Source organism: Hakea prostrata, chromosome 1, assembly GCF_041222555.1.
Source record: "Hakea prostrata isolate BN-2017 chromosome 1, UWA_Hpros_2, whole genome shotgun sequence".
Classification (NCBI taxonomy): domain Eukaryota; kingdom Viridiplantae; phylum Streptophyta; class Magnoliopsida; order Proteales; family Proteaceae; genus Hakea; species Hakea prostrata.
Genome location: NC_142600.1, coordinates 26,460,271 through 26,484,763, shown reverse-complemented (window position 1 = coordinate 26,484,763; position 24,493 = coordinate 26,460,271). Strand labels below are relative to the sequence as shown.

The 24,493-nt window shown below is 37.2% G+C and overlaps 1 protein-coding gene across 2 annotated transcripts in view; it reads right to left on the bottom strand.

Annotated features, from left to right (window-relative positions):
- LOC149028515 (putative ATP-dependent DNA helicase CHR12) overlaps positions 1-24,493 on the bottom strand; it is a 37,629-nt gene that overhangs the window by 1,403 nt on the left and 11,733 nt on the right. For both annotated transcript variants that reach the window (XM_089137295.1, XM_089137288.1), the window contains exons 7-11: positions 18,109-18,368; positions 17,786-18,001; positions 4,520-4,727; positions 4,282-4,435; positions 2,753-3,355 (exon numbers count right to left, since the gene is read on the bottom strand). In XM_089137295.1, coding sequence (XP_088993421.1) covers positions 2,753-3,355; positions 4,282-4,435; positions 4,520-4,727; positions 17,786-18,001; positions 18,109-18,368 — 1,441 coding nt within the window. The remainder of the gene's footprint in view (positions 1-2,752; positions 3,356-4,281; positions 4,436-4,519; positions 4,728-17,785; positions 18,002-18,108; positions 18,369-24,493) is intronic.

Sequence of the window (24,493 nt, the reverse complement as noted above, 5' to 3'; positions counted from 1 at the left end):
ATGAAGTGTTTGTCCTCAGGCTTGAAGCCACATCTTCATCATTGCTCCAAGAGATTGTCCAAAACACTAAATGATGTTTGTTCAAGAAATGAACCGTTTGAATGTAAAGCAATTCCAATGAATACTGATAAGCACACAACTGGTTGGTACTAATTTGGAATTGCTGATAAGCACAACTGGTTGGTACTAATTTTTATTGACAGATTTGCAAATAGTGATCCCTGCAGACTTAATGTATGTCATAGTTGCCAAGGCAACAAGGCTTACCTGCGACATTGGTTGGGTGCCTTGTGACCTAGGTGCCCTAACTGTGGAATAAATGTCATACTGAAGTAACTACATATGATTATGATTATATGTACGAGAGAAGTCAAAACAATGTAATATGACAATAAATAATAATGCTGGTACGGACCTAATATGAGAAAGCCAACATATAGGATTAAGTATATAGTTTTATTCAGAAATTAAGAAATCAAGAAAAATTTATCAATCTTAACTAGAAAAGTATCTTAAAAACTGATATGATACAGATGTGTCATCACAAGGCCACAAGGCCACAAGGCAAAACCTAAGTGGTGCCTTGGACCCAAGAAGGTGCCTGGATAGCAATTCCATACATTACTAATGATTTCTAGCACAGCAAATTATATGTACATAGAATAAGCTTTATGATTTCTAGTGCTGAGTTTTACATAAAAGAAGCTGGATGGCAGAACATTTGTTTTGAGCATGAACTTAACCTAAATCAGCACTCTAAATTCTTTTTAACACAATAAGATAACTCGATATAACCAAAAAATATGAAACTGTAGAAGAGCTTTTAGAAGTATGCTCTTTAAAATTTCCAACTCATATTCTCCTTATTAGGGTTTCCTCAAAAAAGTCTTCATTTATGGGTTTCCCATGTCTTCTGGACAAAAACCTAGATTCAAATATTCACCCAAAAAGAGAAAACCTAGATTGAAATAAACTTTGATAAAGTTTCAACTGTTGCACAAACCTGACGGATTATTACTGTAGGAAGGCATTATCATAATTAATTTTTAAACCACTCATCCAGTAAAAGCTTTCTTTGCCTTCTCTTATTGCAACTTAAAATATAAATGCATGCTCAATGGTATTATTGCTGATTTTGACATTGTAATTAACTGTCAAGGCAAACGTCATAAGTAAAACCTTCAGAGGGTGCAATGATGTATAAGAAGAGCAACATCACATGCAACATTTATACTAAATTTAATTTATTTCAATCGTTTACATTTCTTTTGCTCTCATTTCAGTCTTCCCCTTGCATTCTGATAACTCTTTTTAGAGAACCTAATGACCTATACAATTTGAGAACAATTGAAATCTTTTCCATCCTTTGCAGCTCATGACTTGATTTTAACTTCCACACCCTATGGGGAGGAAAGCAGCAAGTTTATAGAAAAGGATTGAAAAGAGTACAAGCCCACAATCATGCAACCTCTTATACCACAAATAAAATATAAAGTGGCATGCTAATTGATCAGAGGGAAGAGTTTGTCCTTGGCTAATAATTGGAACAAGCATTTCCTTTGTTAATTGAGAGAACTCATGTGTCTAAGAAGTAAGAACATGATTAAACATCTAAGAACTATCCTTATCAGGAGGCATCCAAGACTTGGTATGATTTCATTCACTTAAGATTATCCCCAGGTACACTAGAAAAACTTGGCTCATATACGCACACACAAAACACACCAATTAAAATCCATATTCCAGATTACATCTAAGAAAAATAAGTCATAAACATAGTATGGATCTAATTATGTTATCGTCAAAACCCCATTAAAGAAAAGTATTCCAAGAATTCTCACACCCTCACCTACTCTATTGTACTGCTTGGAAATAAAAAGAAGGAAATTCTGTTCTCTGAATTTCACTATATATATTAACTAATTGGATCCACCCTACCTGTTTTAACAGGTAGAACCGATCCAATTAGTTCATACCAAACAAGGTCTATATTCCGGTTTCCTACTAAGAAAAAGAAAAACTCATAAAGATAATATGAATTGCAATTGCTGTGCTCTAATCCAGTAAGCTCTCTAACACTAGCTAGCCCTAAGCTCTCTCTATCCAATCCATCCTCTTTGCTATCTTTCAACAGTATTTACTTTCTAAAAGAGCAAGTAGCGAGTGCATCTCACACCTTCACCTACTCTATTGTACTGCTTGGAAGTTGGAAAAGGAAATTCTGTTCTTTGAATTTTACCAGTTAACTAATGGAAAAAAATGATACCAACAAAGACACTATGCAGGCATTTGCAACCAAATTGGTGGCATCAGCTGCTTCACATATGCATGGACACATAACCAATATCTGGTCAGCCTCACAAGTTGGACTTATCTCATCAGTGCAAAATCTGCAAAGTAGCAGTTTGATGGACCCTAGATTTTGTAGCCACAAAGACCCATGTCTCCTGCTCCCATGTCATTTCAACCTAAACAAAGTTTACTGAGTATATAAGGTGATGCATGCCACTTCACAAGGAGTACATGGATATTTTTGAGTCTGAAATTTAAAGAATGCATATCTAGACCATCCACCATAATTCAGCGGCCTGGATATGAACATACAAGTGTGCACACATTTCCACAAAACATCCTCCAGTAACCACTCAAAACACCACCTTCTGCTTATTTTCCAAGATGAAATAATGTCAAGACTAATAGGCAAAATCACCATAACAAGCAACCCTTAAGAAGATTGAAGATGGTAACAAACCTGTGGAGGTTGTATTGAATAGCCCGGCTTGAATGACCTTGGCATCAATGCCCATTTTCTGTTTTGCACGTTCCAGGATAACCTCTTCAATTGATCCAACGCTAATCAACACAAAGACCCTCACTTCCTTCTTCTGCCCTATACGATGGGCTCGATCCTCTGCTTGTTGGTCCATTTGGGGGTTCCAATCACTGTCAAATATTATAACAGTATCTGCAGTTTGTAAGTTTAGACCAAGGCCTCCAGCACGGGTGCTCAAAAGAAACATGAAGAAAGGTGAATCTGGTGCATTGAATTGCTTAAGTAGAGTCCCCCTTTCTTCTGTCTTTGTGGTACCATCCAGTCTAAGATACTTATAATCATGCAGCTGCAAATAAATTTCAAGGATGTCTATGAGACGAGTCATCGTCGAGAAAAGCAGAATTCTATGTCCGGTTCTTTTAAGTTTTGGGAGCAGTCGGTCAAGCAGTTCAAATTTCCCAGATGCTCTGACAATCTCCTCCTTGCGCCAAATGTTATATTCTCCCACAAAGAGGTATGGGTGATTACAACACTTTCTGAGTTGCATTGACAAGTTCTGAAGACTCTTGGACTTCCCAGATCCTGCAGGTTCTTTTCTTTTAGTACACAAGTCATAATTTCTGATCTATTTTCCAAAGAAATATTGATTCATGTAAAAAAGGTACTTACAATTAAACAGCTTAAATGAACAAAGAGGCAGAAAATTAAGGTAAAAATACTCTCTCAAAGAGATACGAGACAAATTCTGAATACACAAGTTAAATTCAATGAAAGAAAATTTGTCATTGCACATTTTCTCAAGGGTGAAGCATCATCTTTCTAATGATCGGACAAAGGGGAAATGTAATTAAGTGTAAAAGATACTCATGTACAACAAAGACCAGACCCGCTTAAATTGCAGGTGTGACAGCAAATAACTAGCTTTGAAGGCAACGACATGTTATCTGATTAGTTCAACAGTGAAGTGTTCCTTTTTTACCCCTGAACGAACCCATCCCAAAGGTTTTCTGGACAGACCTATTTTAATTCCACAATGCAACATTAGATGAGGCTGAAATTTTGCATTAGACCTCAAAGATCCCCTGCTTGCATATCAAGTAGCCCAAATGGAATCTGCCTAGTGGCAAAATTAAATGATGAAAGGTTCATGACTACCAAGAGCGTCCAGTGCCATGAAGCTTGGACATACCAGAATAGATCATGAGAGAGTATATGCTTGAATTTTGGGTTTAAGTTTCACTCACGGCATACCAAGGGTCAGATTTGCTACATCATCCTTACAGATGGGAAGCTAAGCTGTGCCCATCCAGGCAACTGTTTGAGTGCCAGCCCAAAAATATTTTAAATTTTAAAAAAAAATGTTAGTAGTACCAGTTTTAAGAGCATGGATAAACATTTTCTGCTACACTGCATTTTTTGATCAAGCATGATAAAGAAGTAAAGATGAACAGAAAACTACTGGAAATAAGCAAAAGAGAGAAGGGGGGGGGAGAGAAAGAGAGAGAGACCAGTATCCAACCCAACTCTTCCCACGTCAGTGACTTGTTGATAGTATACTTTCTGCCATGCTGACAAATCACATTTTAGTATCACCTGTGTTTTGCCAGGAAGAAATTTCTCCACCTCATCTTTTTTCCTCCTCAGTATGAATGGCCTAATAACCTGGGAATTGAGGGAATACGATTACAACAAAAAACCATTCCGAGAGAACAATTTAATACAGTTGTAGAAAGTGCCAACACCCACCTGATGCAAACGACGAATAATCAATAGCTCTTCCTCATCTGTAATACTAACATCACATCGATCTGCAAAGGGTGCATTAAACCACTCCTCGAAATTCTCAACTGAATTAAAGATTGTGGGGAGGAGAAAATTAAGGAGGGCCCACAACTCTTGCAAACTATTTTGTATGGGGGTACCAGTTAATAGAAGCCTCCGCCTAATTTTATAGCTGCAAAATGGAAAATGTCTTGAAAAGATCAGTACAATGAATTGTACTGAATTATACAGATAATAAAGGATTCAAAGTCACATATAATGCTAAAAGCTTCTAAGTATTGTATCAACTATTTCCAGGAGATAGCTGTCACATAACTTGCTTTGTGGAATATGAGCCCAACACAGATGTCTACGGACTCATAATTGGGCCAGAATTTTATAACATAGTTGCAAATGCAATGTAGCAGTGGTAAGCCTAGAGATTGAATGGAAATAAAGGGAGGGAATGTGTGCTGGATTGAATTTTGAACCAAATTGGAAAAAAATATGAAATAGAAACTACTTTTCCACGGTAAAATAAATTTGCAGTACAGCTGAAAAGATTTGGCATATGTATTCTGAAACTGAAAGTTGTGATATCATATTCAACAATTAGCAAATAACTTGATTTTTTTGAAACTACAAGTGGTGATCATCATATACAACAATTAGAAAATACATCAGAAAGATAACCTTGTACATCCACCACATACAGATCAAAGAAACAAATTAAAAGCCAGAGACGGAGGTGAACTGAGGCTCTGAATTGAATGCCACAATTTTTTGGAGGATCAACCAAGAGTCAAAAGTTCTGCATAATATTAGGTTCTACTTCCATACATGGTACAGGATCACAGTAAAATCTTGGTTTCATAGTCTACCAAAGTGGGATGCTTGGCTCTGTATAAAATACAACTCAACTGAAATCTCGCTATGTCAGTGAGATTTGGTGCATTTCAGTACATCTTGGTCAAGCCAGGTTCGTTACTACAACAAGAACAATAACCATAACCTTATCTCAACTAAATGGGGTACACTATATGGATCCAATAGAAGCTGAAAACAAAAGTAAAATGAAGTGAAAATAAAATAAACAATAATCAGTGAAGGAAGAAATCACACCAATAGTCAAAGCAGCATCCCAAAAACCACCCCTATAAGGGGTCAGGAACATAGGTCCTTGTCCTCCACACCGCTCTATCCATGGTCAAACTAGGATCAAGGCCAAGGTGCCAAGCCCATGTGATATCCTTTCTTACTACTACTCCAATCATCGTCTCAGGCCCACCTCTACCTTTTTTAGTTCTATCATACTGAATCTGGTCACTCTTCCTTACTGGGGCATCCATTGGTCTCCATTAGACATGACCATACCAACTCAAGCAGCTCTCGTGAAGCTTGTCACGATTAGGTGCAATCCCTAATAGGGTTTTAGATGTAAGACAAGGCTGGAACCTAGGATCAAAAGTAGGGTCAGGGAAGGGGAATTTAATCTCCTAATAGGGTTAGATCTATGGTAGTGGAGTCTAGGGTTTATGTCTGGTTTTCTAGGTTTTGAAATTCTGGAAATTCCAGAAGTGCCGCATGGTTGAAGTTGGAAGAAGAAGAAAAGAAAGAAGGGCTACATGGCTAACCTAAGTTTGGGGAGGGATGGGCTGAAGGAAATTGGGTTGGGGAAGGTACAGGATTGCTGCCGCGGTTAGGGGAAGGGGAAGGGGTGTGATTCTCGACAGGGGAAAGGGCTGTAATGGCAGAACTACGGCTGGGGATGGGGGAGGAAGCCTGCGGATGGGAGGGGAAGAAAGGGAAGGGTAGGACTGGGGTTGGGAGGTTTTGTACTTAGGAAAGAAGGATGGAAGCTTGAATGTCAAAACTCTCCAGAAATTCTAACTCAATAGCAGCTGTAAGCTCCCTCCAAGGGAACCCACGACTCCTAAACTTTTGATTCTTCAATCTCAAACTTTATTTAATAACCATAATCTGATTTGCTACAATCTAGAGAGGCTTATTTATAGCCTTTAAGGAGGAACTCACAATAGGACTCAACTTTAGAAAATAAATCAAACTAGGACTCTTGTTAATTGTGATTCAAATCAAACCAGAACTCCCAAGACTTTAACTCACACAAGGAACCTTCATAACTTACTCTAAAGGATTCCAGTTTGAGTTCTAAGAGTAGATGTAGATCCCTTACAAGGAGTAGTGTGAAATCCCGCAAAACCCTAATCCGAAAATCCATAGTGTAGATCCGAAGACCCAAAGTGAAGGTAGAAGATAGTTGTGGACCATCTCATTTGAACCCATTGGGTCCGACCTAGAACCAATGGATGTTGATGATGAGGATCCCATTATGGAAACCCTGACTAATTTTGGAAGAAGATGCAACTTGAATGATGAGGGACTTGGAAGATGGACAAAGAGTTCAGTGCTGACACAATTGGAAGGTCCTATAGAACCAGGTAAGACTCTTTCATAAATTGGAAAAGGACCTAAGTGGAGCTTGTGGCTTTTGGAGACCAAAAGACAATTTTTGACCAAAAGGTACTGACTTGGCCGCCCCAAGTGACCAAACCAAGCGACCAAAGCTTCCCCGAGACAGATTTGGTATTTTTGGAAATTAGGTTTTCGAAGCCCTATATATTCAAACTTCAATCTAATTTGAGCCAATTTGCCTTTAAGCTATTGGAGAACGTGAGAAGAACCCTAGAGCTCTTTCCAAAGCCAAGGAAGATCCCCAAGCATTCGTGAGAGATTCATCCGTCGAATCTTCTTCTTTAAGGTTAGTAATCGCTCTTTTTCTCTCTGGATCTATTCTCTCTTTTGTTTCTACCCATTATTGTGATTGTGAGGAGGGTCATATGCTACTGTAATGACCCATTCTTCTATCCTCACAATCTTAGAGTGAATCTCCATTCACTCTATCCTTTTTGTGAACAACACGGTATGTTTTCAATAAAAGCCAAGCTTGACTATCATGATTCTTTTCCTTTTAATCTTACTGATCTTTAATCCACGATAGATCTATTCTTAAGTTACTTGCTGGCCTAAATCTAATGTCTTCTTATTCCTAGAGTGAATTCCCATTCACTCTAGTCTATCCGTGAAATCTGTGGATTAAGCTTATTATGTGATTTATTAAATCTTCATTTTGATAACCATGTTTGATGCTTAGATCATGATAGATAGTCTCCCTTTACTATTTCAGAATTTTCCTATTAATTTCGGAGTGTTTGGAACTCAAACGATGAGTTTCCGATCCAAGTCGTGGTTTTATGTCCATACACAAATTGCTTGGTCGCCCCAAGCGACCAAGGGATCCTGTAACAATAATGTTTCTTTGTTTGACCCCGTTTCATCTCCGATCTTTTAGGGATTGTTCCTAATACTTGATCCTTGTATGTTTAGGGTTTCTTTGGTAATTTTGGACCTACCCTTTGATCTTTTCTCTAGAGATTTCGATTTAAGCTTAAGGTGAGTACGTTCACTCACAATTGACATGATTACTTTCTTTATTATGTTAGAACTTGTATGCATGTGTTAACTACAATCTTAGGACTTTTCTATATTTATTATACTTTTGTAATTTCAGAATATGTTTCATTATGTTAATTTGTATACTTGTATGAATGTGATTGATTCTATTGTGATTGGATTATGATATGATCTATATATATGGAATCATATTATAATGTGATTGCTTAAGTTGTGGTTGTGGAATGGGAAATGCTCTTTTGATATTTCTGTCTTGGGACACTAGTGGAGGTGGTATAGGACATATTCCTATGATGCCTCTTGGCGCTTTCCATAATTACTGGTTGACATACCTAGGATTTGTCTATATGTGTTTGGCTAGGAAACCCCGTCATATCGCACCTTATCCCGGCGGGGGCATTGAGGACGAGTGACCAATGGTAGCAATGGGGACTTGTGGGCGCTTAAGACCGGTAGCCAACCCATGAGAGGACACAAATCACATTGTGGGGGCCATTTATTGGTAGGGTCACACATAATAAGCCTAGGCTAGTGGGCGCCCAAGAGTGCGAGAAGCATGAGGGGACACGAGAGCTTCCCGTTTATTATATGTGGATGACCAATAGGGTTAAGAGTCTATGTAGCTGAGAAGGAGACGGTGACTCTAGGGGGAAAGATACCGGAACAAATTACGAGAAGCGAGGAAGGGAAGTATCCGACCCTAAAGTGGATGTGACTCAGTAGATGACTTGCATTGGGCTAGGTATAACCCTGACACATGCTAATACTTATACCAACGGTGGAATGAGAGAGTGGTGACCTAAACCCCAACCATGGAAAGTCTGAGAAGAATGCCCTAACCCAACTACCGCAGAGAACCCAAGATACAGAGATTGTTGAGGGAGAGTGACTAAGACTGCCCAGAGGAGTGTGATGTTCTATCTTAATGTGTGTCTGCCACTAAAGACTAGCATATATAGAGTTGAAGCATACTTACATTACTGTCTCATATCATATCGCATCATGTTTGTTCTGAACTGTTTGTAGTTGTTATTTGTGATTGGATTACTTACTGAGTTCTTTTGAGCTCACCCTTTAGGGACAACATTTTAGACTTTGTTGCAGGTGTAGATAACAGCAGTCCAGGACTACGAGACCACGTTGAGTGATCCATACGGTCTACAGGATTTTGGCGATCACAAACTTCACGGTGAAGCATGTCCGTGTGAAGAAGATCTTCGAATTTAGACATTATCTTACGGACAAAGAGACTTATTACAAATAGTTTCTAAATTTGTTTCTAGACTTCTTCGATTTCTTTCAGTTGTAATACATTAGATTCGATCTACCTTCCGCATTGATCTTAGATTTTATTTCTGCTATACTCTATGCTCTGATTCTATATTGGCAGCATTTTTCCACACTCTGAATATTCTTTTGTGATCCTTTTGAGTTCCATCCTTGATTGTTTCTTTAATTACTTTTATACAATGATTTGTTCTTGCTCTTGATTATACTATTGTGCTATGTGGGAGGATGATTGTTGTGAATTGATCTTCGAGGCTGTGGATCACACCTCCAGGTATTCCAGATAGGGTACCATCTGGGGGGATGTGACAAGTAGGACAACTCTAGTGGACTCCTTCACAAACTAGGAATCCCACTCTAATGAGGACTTTTTAATAACTTGCAAAATAAGGACTCAAATTTAAAAATAAAATTACATTTAGGGTCCCACAAACATACTAGACCCAACTAAACCCTAAGTTGACTTAACCAAAAATTAAAAAATTACTAAAATACCCTTATGCTTGGACAAAAATGCGGGTTGCTGGTAGGGCCATAGGCTCCTGGGCCCTCTTTGGGTGGTCCTAGATCTGATTTTCGTCACTCCACTTTGACCATCCTACTTTAATTTGATGGAAGACATCATCTTCTATATAAATGTCGTTGTTAAATGCTAACCTCACGTATCTAAAGCATTTACTTTGTGGTAGCTCTTGTTCCTCCAGTTTTATCACTTCATTGCCACTCATGGTTTAACTGAAATTGCATCACATATATTTTGTCTTTAGGTGTACTCAGCCGATAACCTCTTGATTCCAATCTTAATTTCTAGAATTCCAACTTTGCATTAATCTCTTCCATTGTTTCATCTATTAAAACAATATCGTCTGCAAAAAGCATCTACTAGGGTATGCCTCATCTTGGATTTGTTTGCTTAAGTCATCCATAATGAGTGCAACCAAATAAGGGCTTAGAGCTGATCCTTGGTGTAATCAATTTTGATGGGGAAATTAATACTTTGGCCTTCTACCATCATGACACTTGACACCATGCCACCATATGTGTACTTAATTATTTCCATGTTGTTGATGCCAAATTAGCTATCTAGGTACTCAATCATAGGCTTTTCTAGGTCAATATAGATCAACCTTTAACTACCAAAATTTCACCCAAAACTCAACAACCCTCACCTCACTTGACATCTCACTCCTCCAAATAGTTGCTTTTCACAATTTTGTCTAGAAACCTTAGATAGTTTGAGATGACATGGAAGCATATATATGGAGAATTATGATCTCCAAAGTAAAATTAGCTCTAAGAAGGATGAAAGTACGCAACGCACAAAATCTTGATGATATCCTAATAGAAGTATGGAAGAGATAAGGGACTAATGGGCTAGCTTAGCTAACCAAGTTGTGTAATAAGATTATGAGCACAAGGAAAATGCCAAATGAATGGAGAAACATTGTGGTCCCAATTTACAAAAATAAAAGAGATATTCAAAGCTACAATAACCAATGTACTAAATCTCGTTTCATCTCACTGTGTCGACCTTGTCCTAGTAGTCAAGATACCGAGATCTTGGCAAAACATGATATAGCTTTGTACCATGTTTCAACAGCTTATTTCGATGGTTTTTTAAGTGTTTTTTTGTCCGACTTTCGGTGTACAACCTATTTTCAAGGCCAATAAACACAATCAAAATGTTATTTTTTGGTGGGTTTTAAGTGTATTTTTGTCTGATTTTTGGTGTACAGTTTATTTTGAGGCCAATAAACATAATGGAAATGTTATTTTTTTAACTAAAACCTAATACAAAGTGGTGTTCTTGATTTGCACATGACCAACTATATGTGGATGAAACTGGATAATGTATTTTCACAAATCTAAACATGGATATACAAGAAAACATTGAAACTTTCAGTAAAATACAAGAACAAATACTAAGTAGTAGTCAAATCTTAACTATAATTAAATTAAAAATTACAAACTATATCATACAACCCCTTGAAAATTTCAAAATTCCATTGAAGCTTCTGAGACTTTGTTGAAACTTCACCAAAATTACAACGAGATCTCAATGAAAACCGAATCTTGTTTCGCCCCATATTTTATCTCGCCCTACTTGAGATTGCCAAGATCTCGTGATATTTTGTTCATAGGTAACAATTATAAAGGCATAAAACTGATAAGTCACACTGTGAAATTATAGGAGAGAGTAACTGAAACCCGTTTGGGACAAGAAACCACTATTACGAAAAATCAATTTGGTTTTATGTCGTTAAGATCTACAATGGAAACTATTTACCTTATAGGGAGACCTGTGGAAAGGTGTAGAGTTTAAGAAAGATCCCATATGGTCTTTAGTAACCTAGAAAAAACTTATGATAGAGTCCTTATGATGTTAGCCAGGGATCTAGGGTTTAATTGATTGATGCAAGCCCCAGATCTAGGCTCACCCTCAAGATCCTCGTCAAGTGAGTAAGCAGTAAACTAGGGTTTATACCACCCTATGATTGAGGCATTAGGCTGAATAGGGGGTTTTAGGGATGGGAATGGGGTAGGGTTAGGTTTGGTTATGATTGGAAATTAGGGTTGGAGGAATTTTAAGATTTTACTGGAGTTAGGGTTTCTAGGGATTCGACTAGGGTTAGGGTTAAGTGTTAAGTGGAGTTTAGAGAAGATGTTCCTAAAAGGTTTAGGGTTTGGGTGAGTGGTTGAGGAAAACTAGGCTTTTGAAATTTTAGGGTTAATGTGTTAAGTGTAGTTTAGAGAAGATGTTCCTAAAAGCGTTTACAATTTGGGTGAGTGGTTGAAGAAAGCTAGGCTTTTGAAATTTTAGGGTTTTAAGGTTTCTAAAGAAGAAGATGACTAGGTTGTACTAGGGCTTAGGAGATAGGGGAAGGGCTGAATTGGGGATTCGAAGGTAAAGTACAGGGAGGGATTGGCATTGGTTAAAGGAAGAGGGAAATCCAGGGGTTTTAGGGCTAAACAAAATTCTAGGTTTTAGGTCTCCTGGGTTTCCTATGCTGTGAGATAGGGGAAGGGCTGAATTGGGGATTCGAAGGTAAAGAATAGAGAGGGCTGTCTAATTCCTAAAGGGATTGGTATTGGTATTGGTTAAAGGAAGAGGGAAATCTAGGGGTTATAGGGCTACATAAAATTCTAGGTTTTAGGTCTCCTGGGTTTCCTACACTGCTACAAGCAAAAGGAAGAAGAAGAAGAAGAAGAAGAAGAAGAGAAAGAGATGGGGATGGCTGCAGGTGGAAGGGATGAGAGGGGAAGGGTTAGGGTGGGGGTGTCCTATACTTGAAGAAGGCTAGGGAATTCAAGGCTCCACAAATTCTGCAGAATCTTCACAGCACAGCAGCCGCAAGTTCGCTCCAAGGGAACCCACGACTCAAGCTCTATGCTCCTTCAATTCTCCAAGTTTATTCAAAAACATAATCTACCTTGTTACAACCTAGAGAGCCTCAATTATAGCCTTTTCGAAGGAACTCACAATAGGTCTCAACTTTAGAAAATAACTCAAACTAGGACTCCTACTTATACTAAGGACTATCATATCTTACTCTAGAATGATCCAAATTGAAAAATTAAAGTAGATACGGAATCCTTATAGAAAGTAGACTATAACTAGGGTAATGCTTTACTGCTTGGGAATTCTAACCTAACTAGGACTCTTTAACTCGACCAAAACAAAACCAAATTCAAAAGCAAAAGTAGATTTTGGATCCTACTAACATATTGGATCCAACTAAAAAAAAAAAAAAATCCTTCTCTAATTAGGACTTCTAGCTAGACTAGGACTTTTTCATAACTTAACAACCAAGGACTCAAATCCAAAAATAAAAGTAGGTCTAAACTCCTCACAAAACTTGGAATCAAACTACGTTAGAGTGGCTTTGACTAGGGGACCCAAAATAACCAAAAATACCTCTATGCTGGCCGAAATTCCCTAGGTTGCTGCTAAGGCTGCAAGGTACTGTTAACCTCCCTGGGCCCTTTTTGGGCAGTCCTAGATCCGGTTCCCATCACTTTATTAATTTAGCAAGCATTAGACGTCAATTCACTTCAAATAAAAGGCTCCCTTTCTAAGGTGTTAGAATAGGAACGATAAATAACTTTAAAAGGTATACAGCAACACCCAACATGATGAAAACTAATGATTTGGGATCTCTAACACACAATTTATAACAACAAAAAATTAGTGTTCATGTTTGCATGAAACACCTATCAGACAGGGATGACAAACTAGAAGAATCAGGAGGAAGAAAACCACCCCTTGAATCTCCTTATAAACAAGTCAAAAGACCAAAAAAAAGTAAACTTAAGGTTGTTATAAAAATGATGCCTCACTAACCTCTACAGTCTGATGTACTCAGGTAAAGTGGTTACTCAAAAAACATTTTTTTACTCAAAGCAACATTCTGCCATAAATTCTGAAACAATATGGTTACTCCCATGCTGGACCATTAAAACACTATCAACTTGGCACTTCTGCTGACAATAAAACCTATGGTGGCCAAACCAGTAACTTTAAGAGCAATAACCAACCATAGGAAAGCTCATTCATTGCAGCTATTAACAAACTAAAATCTGAATGTAGAAATGTTAGAAATAAAAAACAAAAGCTCTTCAAACATATGAACTAAAATATCAAAAATAAAGTTATAAAAAATAAAATACATCAAAGTATCACAGGTAAACTAAAAATAAAATTCATAGAAATATAAATGATTCAAGCTTCTACAAAATGATAAAATAGTCAATAAATTCATAGTGTTGCTTTAAATGTGAATAAATCCACACTCCATAATTCTATATTGAGCTCTGAAGGTCTCCTATTGCTTTAGCATCAAAATCAGGGTCAGAATTAGGGCCAGGATCAGGGACACAATTTAAGAGCCAAAACCAAGAGGATCAGGGCCAAAATCAAGGGTAGGATCAGAGACAAAATCAAGGCTAGGATTAGGGCCAAAATCATAGCCAAAATCAGGGCCAAGGTTAGGGCCAGAAATTAGGGACGGGTCGGGAAGGGCCTAGTAGGCCAAAGAGTAATCCCAGGCCCGCCCTTGCCCTAAGCCACCCTCAAGGCCAAACTTGCACCCTTAGTTGCAAGTAAATATGTGGATATAGTTAAAGATATGTATGATGGTATAGTGACAAGTGTAAAACTGGTGGGCAAAAGGTGATGAATTCCCAATTATCCTTGGGCTACAACAAGGATCAGCTTTAACCCCATATTTATTTGCAGGCATAATGGATGATTAACTAAAGACATTCAAAATGAGGTTCCTTGGTGTATGTTTTTTGTTGATGATTTTGTTTTGGTATATGAGACACAAATAGAGATTAACACCAAGTTAGAATCATGGAGAGCAACTTTGGAATCAAAAGGCTTTAAATTAAGTACAAGCGTAAAACAAAGACGAAAATATCTAATGTGTAATTAAAGTCGTGATCGGACAAATGATGAAGCAGTGAAACTTGACGAGAAAGAGATTACACAAGGCAAATATTTTAGGTATGATGGCTTAATCATAAAAAAAAGAAGGTAATATGGAGGATGATGTTTCCCAAAGAATTAAAATAGAGTAGATGAAGTGGAGAGGTGCGCCTAGAGTCTTGTGTGATTGATGTTTTCCTTTAAAGCTCAAAGGAAAAATCGATAGGTCCGTCTTACAACCAGCTATTACGTATGGTGCAACGTGTTAGATTGTTAGGAAGTATCTTATAGATGAACTAAGGGTAGAAGAATGAGAATGCTAAGATGGATGAGTGGCAAAACTAAGAATGATAAGGTAATAAATGATCATACTAAAGCAGATCTACAAGTAGTTCCGATAAATGATAAGCTATGAAAAAGTCAATTGAAGGCACAACCACGTTCAATGGGAGCCTTCAAATGCCGTTATACAGAGAAGTGATTTGATCTAAATTAAAAGAACTAGAAAAGCTAGGGTAGACCTAAGATAACGTTAGGAGAATTAGTGATAAAGGATATGCATGACTTAGGCCTTTTATCTAATGTGGTCTTAAAACTAATTGGAAGGCAGGATTCCACGTAGTTGACCCCATTTAGTTGGGATAAGGCTAGTTGTTGTTGTAATAAGGAAGATCCTAGAACATGTCACACTTGAATTGATTTAATCTATGCCCTTCTCTAAGCTTCAAACATAATTAACAAAAGTTATATGACTATGGAAATGGATATGATATTGGGTGCATTAAATGGTTTAGACTTTGATGTTTTTTTAATTCCTAAAGCTTAACTAAGTTGTTTACACATGGACTTTGATTATATGTGTTCTAGCTATGGTTTAGAATCACCAAAGATAGAGCTCAATTGTGTTGTAGATTACCAACCTAGAGTTTGAAGACAATAGCATCATTTTGGGTTTGAATTTGTAAAATTAATGTTTCCATTATGTTCAAAGGCCAAAAACATAGTCTGAAAACTTGGTTTCAAAGCCCAACTCAGTTAACCAAAAAACCGAGTTGGACCAAGCACTGAGTTGGTGCACCTCTTTTCTTGTTGTAATGAAGCAATCTTTCAGTGGGAAGCATACAATTACAGTAGAATACCGAAGTCTCACTGAGATACTGAGATAAATATAACTAATATCCCATCATGTCTCAAACCCGAAAAAGAGATACATTATCAAGAACTTGACGAGTTCTCAATATATAATAAAGATAGGGTGGATGTCAAGTTTTAGAAGCTATCTTTGTCAAATGGCCACCAAAACCCACAACAGAGTCTTGACAAGAAAACTGCCTCAACTCACCAACATCTCTGCAGAATATAGTTTTATGGCTGGTAAAAACCATGAGTGAACTGAGTCCTAAAACCTGCTTCAATTGGAGTTATTAAATACTAGTATGTAAAGGAGGCCCAAAACAAGTACAAGTCTTTCCATGTTCACATCCTAGAGCAGGTCTCCTGGATATTTTCCTTCAATCTGCCTCCTCTTCAAGTTGGAAATTATTAGCCAGCCAAGTGATTACAGCATAATGATACAGATTAGCAATTGCATTGAGTACTAGTATGTCACAAGTCACAACTACATATACCAATGTGAAAATGATAACAAATACTACAATACTAACATCATTCATACAGGAAGAAAAAAAATGCCTTACTCCATCTAAAAATCACTGCAGGATTTACTGAAAGAAAGAGAAGGAATACCACAATATCTCTTCCTAATGTTATTACATACAGATCTTTTTTCATATGAGAAGAAAAAAAAGACCTTGATCTACAATTTTGGTGATTCTGGAAGGTTCCAGAGTTACAGTTTCCTAGTTCACGAAAGCACAGGAGAAAACTACAGGATTACCCACGTACATATGATGCATCATGCATGATCGACATCATGAAATGAGTAAATTGCTATGGATGAGTTGAAAAACTTGGAAAGATATATTATTCTTTAAAAAAAGAAAGAAAAAAAAAGTTTGTTCAAGTGGGGGTTGGGGGATCTATTGTGATCTAGGGGTGGTGCGGAAGAAGATAAGTTAAGAATCTTCATATAATTGGTACAGACATTTGCAACAGAGGTAATTGATTTCAGTGAATAAGGGTGACATGATACAGATTAGAGTTAAAACTTAAAACAGGACTCGGATCAAAGGTGACCTCAGAAAAAGTGGAGAAAAATATAGAATTTGCCTTGGATTGACAACTAACATGATCTTGACAAACCTGAGTGGAGAAACAGAATTCAGTAGCAACCCCATTTAGTTGGGAAAGGCTTAGCTGAATTGAGCTGTACTGCTGTTATCTAACTCATTTGATTTTCTTAGAAAAATGGTCATTCCTTATATAGTTTGAGTGCACATAATACCAGTTATTTTCCCTCCAAGAGACTAATAAAAAATGTAATGAATATCCTAAAAGATCATAAACTTAAATCATATTCAGTCTAAATTGATAGCTGATTTGTATAACATCCAAAGTGGGAAAATAGATGAGAAAGAAGTAGAAGAAGCACAACTGTATTGAAACTGTTACATGTAGGTGAATAATCAAATAGTATATTATGCAACCTGAAAGAAGAAAAAAAACCAGAATAACTTCTTGTGACCCTTTAGAGGTGCCAAAGTTATGCATACCCTCTAAACCTAGGACAAACCAAAAAAAGGAGAAAAAAGAAAAAGAAAGAAAAGGGGAGGAGTTGGAAAGAAAGTGATAATCTAACAAAGCACATGACTATAAGAAATGAATGTCTTGGAAGCAACACCCAATGGAGATGTTATCCATGATTGAATTAGGAGATAGAAGGCTCCCAGGATGATGTTGCATGTCAACATAAAAGGTTAAAGTAGAATGAGAGTAAGATGCAAGGACAACCAAATGACAAGTCCTGGCAAAAAAGGCATTACACTGCGAAAAGAGACATAAACATAGTTGTATCAGCTTAGAAGGGGCTTAAAGAAAGAAAAGAGAAAACAAAAAGCACTCTGTAAATATTAAACTTAGCATACTCTGCCAAAGTCCGAGCAAGAGCAGATTCATGATTTTTCAATCGATGTCCTTCATCAACAATCATGTAGTGCCAATGAATTTTCTTCAAAAATGACTTGTCACGCATGATGAGATCATAATGGGTTATCATCACGTTGAATTTCCCTTCTCCAGAATACTCTTCCCTCATAAGCTTTCTCTCATCTTGACGCCCATCATATAAAATAGCCATGATACTAGAAATTAAAGGAAAGAAAGTTGACCGTTAAGAAATTATAAAAGAAAACAAACACAAATCATAACATAAGGGGATGGGGGGAAGTACAGGATCTTCATACAGTACCCAGGAGCCCAAGTAGCAAGTTCATTGACCCAATTTGGCAATACAGCCTTTGGAGCCACAATCAAGTGGGGCCCAACCACACCCTTTTTCTCCATTAGGTATGCAACCAATGATATGGTCTGAATTGTTTTTCCTAGTCCCATCTCATCAGCTAAAATCCCATTCAGATTGTTGTTAAACAAAGATAGCATCCACTGAAGTCCTTCCAACTGGTATGGTCTTAATTCCCCCCCTTGAAGCATGGCTGGTTGCTCTGTCACCTGTAAAGTAAAAAATTTAGATCCAGCAGCAGCAATTCTGAATTCTGATTTAAATCAAATACCTACTATGAGATATTAAATCTTGCAAATCAAGCAGTATATTTTCTCTTAAGTGTATTAAGGGTTGCAGGTTAGAATGTTAAATTCTCACTTGCCATTGTGATAATCATAATGGGAATGTGATCAGAACCCACAAATCCAATAAGAAAATTAATATCAAACAAGTAAAATAACAAGGATAATCTGGTCATGATGGTACCAGTCACCCCCACAGCATATGCTGCCCCTCAGCCAAAGACTGCCCAAAACCACTCACATAAACATTCCCTGACCTTTCCTCTTGCCTTCCCCCCTACTTATAACCCACCAGCCAACATAACCCTCTCTCTCTCTCTCCCCTCCACATGGCGTGATCCCAGGGCCCTAACACTACTGGCCCTTTGAAATTCACCTTGTCCTCAAAGTGAAGGAAAATTAGAAGCTTGGTCTTCACATGCCTGCCACACAGCCATGGCGATTCAGTGTCCACACAAACAGACTTTCCAGAGATTTAGCCTAGTCTTCCATTTCCATCACTCTATTACCGCCTATATTTTTTATAAGGTGGATGTCCAAAACCACTCCTGGATCTGTATTCTTTCCCTTACCAAAATCCATAACCAGGGCTTCCTTGAACCTAATTGATAAGACCACAAATAGAGCAATGGAACCCTAATAGATTGTATTGGACTATATAGGGAAATGGAATTCCAGGCACATGGTGGGGAATAAGAGAGGGAAATGTTGGTCTACAAAATTTTGATTTCAACTGGGGTTTACAGAACTTCCACTGAATTATATCTAGAATAACGAAAACTCTGTGGAAGTATTTTGATGCTGGAAAGGATGTGCAATTACATTAAGGTGCCATCCAGGAAAAACATACATTTACCAATATAACAACAACAACAACAACAACAAGCCTTTTCCCAATTAAATGGGGTAGGCTACATGGATTCTTGCCTTCCAATCAGCTCTATTTGAGGCCATGCTAGATACAAAGCCTAAGTTATGCATATCTTTTCTCACCATTCCTCTTAAGGTTATCTTCGGTATGCCCCTAGCTCTTCTAGTTCCTTTAATTTAGATCACTTGTCCGTACAAGGGCATTTACAGGCCTCTGTTGAACGTGACCGTGCCACCTCAAACGTCTTCCTCGTAGCTTATCACTTATTGGAGCTACTCCCAGACCAATATTAATATGATCATTCCTTATCTTATCCTTCCTAATTTTGCCACTCATCCATCTTAGCATCCTCATTTCTGCTACACTGAGGCACTGAGCTTATCTATATGATACTTTTTTACAACCCAACACTTGCACCATACATCATAGCCGGTAGAATGATGGTCTTAAGGAATTCTTTTTTTAAGCTTTAAAGGAATACGTCGATCACACAAGACCCAAGACACACCTCTCCACTTCATCCACCCTATTTTAATTCTTTGAGAAACATCATCCTCTATATCACCTTTTTCATTTATGATTGAACCTACGTACCTAAAACAATCGCTTTGAGGAATCTCCTTATCATCAAGTTTCACCACCTCATCGTCTACCTAATCATAACAAAAGTTACAAACTAGATATTCTATCATTGTTCTACTTAGTTTAAAGCCTTTTAATTCCAAAGCTGCTTTCCATGATTCTAACTTGATATTAATCCCTTCTTAAGTCTCATCTATCAACACAATATCATCAGCAAAAAGCATACACCAAGGAACCTCGTCTTGAATGTTTTTGGTTAATTCATCCATTATAAGTGCAAATAAATATGGACTTAAAGCTGATTCTTAATGTGGCCCAACTATAATTGGGAATTCATTACTTTTTCCCCCACTATTCTTACACAAGTCACCGTACCATCATATACATATCCTTAACTATGTCCACATATTTATTTGCAACATTTTTTTCTCTAGTACTTGCCAAATTAACACTCTAGGAACTCTATCATACACTTTTTCTAAGTCAATAAATACCACATGAGAATGTCTCTCAAGACTCAAAATGGTTATAACAAGCATCTATGTATAACCAGAAAGACATATGGGCCTAGTTTGGCACGTATCAGTTGGAGTACATGGTTGTTCATGCACTCTATATCATGGGATTGTATTATTTAAGTAGCTCCTAAGTAGTTTAGATAGTTTTTATTTCTTTCTCTCTCCCCGTCTTGGTCTCTCATCTTCTTCCTCTCTTCTCTCTTTCTTTGGTTCAGATAGTTGTTGTGTTATAAGTACTGATCTAATTTCATGGCACCACAGCTACATTAGTAATTACTAACAATATTTGATTCTAGATTTGAAAGTCTCAAGGGTTCTTTTTTATGTAGATTACAAGTCCATATATAGCCACAGGAACAAGGCCCACCCAACCTAATGTAGTTGTGGGATTCAACTGCCATAGGAGAGGCAGCCTGGTCTGATGATGTAGCCTGGTTCTTGGCTGGTCTAATGGATCAGATTTCTTTTTGAGAAGCATATTACAAAGGAACGAGCAAGAACCTGATCAAGTTAATTCCCCCTATCGTCCAACATATTTGTGGAAGATTATCTTCAGCATGGTAGAAGATCTCGCTCTCGAGAGAGATCTCGCCACCTTGAAAAAGAGAGATCTCGACCATCTCGGTGAGATCTCGGTCGAGATATAAAACTTTTTGGCGTCAATTCGGTGGCCCATCTCGGTGGGTTTTAGGGTCCCAATTGGGTTGAAACTTGATATTTAGCTTATTTAAGGCCTTTTGAACACGGTGGTGGCCTTGGATTTGTTAGAAACAACCCTATGTATGATTTCTAAGTCTACCCATAGTGTGAAACCGAAATGTAGTAGGATTAGGAAATGCAATGTTATACAACATGTAATATAGAACCTTTTAGGCATATAAATGAAAAACAAGTATATCAAATGCATCAACTAACTTAGGGCCTGTTTGGTTACATGAGTATGTAGATTTCAAATATCTAGAGATTTCAAATCTATGGAGTCATAATTTATAAAATTAAATGTTTGGTTGTGGAATGAAATATGTGGATTCATCCTAAAAGACTATTTGATCGATGTGATTTTTGTGAATGTGCAAATGTATAGCTTTTTTGAAATCTCTAGATTTCACCCCTTACCCATAAATCTACAGATTCACATTTTTAGTGTAAAAATGTGAATCTCTAGATTTCATGAATCTAGAGATTTTTACAGCCAAACGGGTATAATTCTCAGATTCATGAATCCAGAGATTTCAAATCTCTGGATTCATGTAACCAAACAGGCCCTTAAATGTTATCAAAATTCCATCCATATGAGTATCAAAATCTCAATTCTCAAGAATAAAATAATTATACAACCATTAGAAGTTCTATATAAGTCATTAAATCATAAATTCATAAGACAAGTAAAGAATGATTGATCTTCCTTGTTGTAGATGTGCTAAGAGTAGTTGCAAGTGAAAATTCAGCCAAAATCCACAAAAAAAAAAGGTGAAAATTGAGAGTTCCAGTGAGATCCGGGGCGAGATATGGCGAGATCTCAAGCGAGATATCCCAACTCGCTACTCTCGCCCTCCATCTCGTCTCGCCAAGCTGAAAAAACGAGATATCTCGCGAGATCTCCCACCATGATCTTCAAATTAGCCAGCAAGTACACATATTTTAAGAGGATCCAATATGTCAAGCCAATATCTGCTTACTGTATAGGGATTGGCCAGCTTTCTTTTTGGGAGTAATTGGATCATGTCGACTAACCTTATTTGAAGAGATATTACAGCAATCAAATAAGATTTGTCATCATACAACCTACTAATATAGTAATATATTCTTCACATTTTGGTGGCACCATAACCATTGGATGGAGAAGATTTTTGAGGATTATCGCACCTTGCAATTATTCCTATAATTTTTATTCCTATAATTTAAGGAATTATGGTTTCTTGAGTAGAGGCTTATTAGTTAAAGATTAGTTTCTATTTTATAGGCTATTTTATGTAATTAGTGGTTTCCTATCCTAGGACTCTTTTGCATGCTAATGGGTTAGGATTTATTTTTCATTAGTTTCTAATTATTGACAAATTCTAGGTGTTTGTTTTCTATGGAAGAAAGAGTTTCTTTCTAATGTAATGGGTAGTTTCTATTTTCAGGATCCTTTAGTTTTATTTAATTAGGGCGTTACTAAATTTTATTTTATTTCTAGGACACTTTGGTTGTAAAAAGTTACTATTTGAATAGAGAACAAGGGGTGAATACAGCCCACAGTTGAGTTGAAAAAACAAAAGAGCTTGGTTAAAGATTTAGCGGCTGTGAGAGTCTGTGATTGAGACATCCATGAGAGAGTGGGATTCTCAACCAATCCTTTTTTGAAGCAAGATAACCTAGCAGTAGTTGATCAATCATAAACCCATTCTCCCGTTCAGGTTTCAACTCAGTTGAATCATCAAAAGTACTCCTTTACCACATCCAAGTCCTCTACTGGTTTTCTACTTTGCGTGTATTCTGTATTTTACTTCCCTGAATCTGAGAACTACCAACATTCCAGACTATTGCTGGGATTCTTAATTTTAATAGAAGATACCATGCCACAATAATTGCTGATTAAACAAAGCCTTAGAATACTTCTGTGGATGTTGTTCTTCATTGATGTGTTTATGATCTGCCTTTTGAATTAATTTTTAGGATGCTGATTGGACTCATGATTGTAATAATCAAGCTGCAATTCATGATAGAACCAAGCATATTAATGTCGGTTGTCATCTGATGAGGGCTGCAGTTAAAGAAAGGATTATTTCAACTCTGTTAGTCAACCAAGGTAGTCAACTTGGTGATATCTTTACAAAGGCACTGTGTTGACCTGTGTTTCTTGATGCCTGTTCTGAGCTGGCTACAGGGCATATATATACTCCAGCTTGTGAGGGAGTTAAAAGAGTGTATATCCAGGGACCTCTATACCATGGAGTTGTGTTGTCGGCATAGCTTCAAAGTAGTTTAGATAACTGCAAGGTTGTCAAGGCGGCAAGGCGACCAAAGCAATTGGGGCTCCACCTAGGCGATTAGGCGACAAAGTGGTGCCTAGGCGGCAATAAGGCCACCAAAGCGGTTGGGTCAAAATTTTTTAATACAACTACTTTCTATAATAAGTTAAAAAAACATTCAATAGTCACATTCATCCAAAAAAGAAAGCATTCAAGAATCATAATTATGAAAAATTATCCAATAAAAATAACACAAAGTCACAAACATAAGTTCATCTCATCAAGCATCAATACAATGACTATGTACTAATAGGGCGAACACGATAAATTAATAGACTCATTATTCCGATTTCCAAGTCATTGTCCATTAAATGTTTTATTGATTCTCGATGTTGACTGTGGCTCATGCTTCACATTTTGTTGCCGACGGGGACAGGTTCTGAGGAGGCTTCCCTAGCAGCGGTGTAAAGGCAGCGCCCTCAGAGCTTGTAGAGGTCCTATGTCACTTTGGGCCTCAGAGTTCCTTTGCAATTTGGGACTCAATTTCGAAATGATTAAGCTATTAAATTTATATATGGTTTTGTAGAATAAATTTTAATTTAAAAAAAAATTAGGAAAAAAATATTATGTACAAAATGTCAAACAAGTGGCTGCTTTAGTGTCTAGGTGGCAATAAATTGCATAAGGCGACAAAGCAGTAGCGTGCTTAGGCAAAAAAGCGGGAAAAAAAGGTGCGTCAATTAAGTGGTTCAAAACAAAGCGGTTGAAAAACTGCTTCGCCACCTAGGCGGACGCTTTGACAACACTGGATAACTATTATTTCTTTCCTATTGTAACTAGACTTGACTTTAGTTCCCCATTATCTTTAGGTTTAAACTTTTTATTTTGACAATGTAATAATTCATCCATAATATAAATAAGTTGGCTACGGTTATCTTCTACAGCAGAGCGTTTTCTCCCACCTTTGACGAATAGAGAATCCAATCATAACTTTCTTTCACGAAGTCTAAGTCAGAGTTTAACTATATAAAATCCAACCACAAATAAAGAAATTTTAGAAAACATTGTTGATTATATTCTGCTCAGTAATATTATTAACAGCTATCAAGTTTTCTTCTTTTGCTT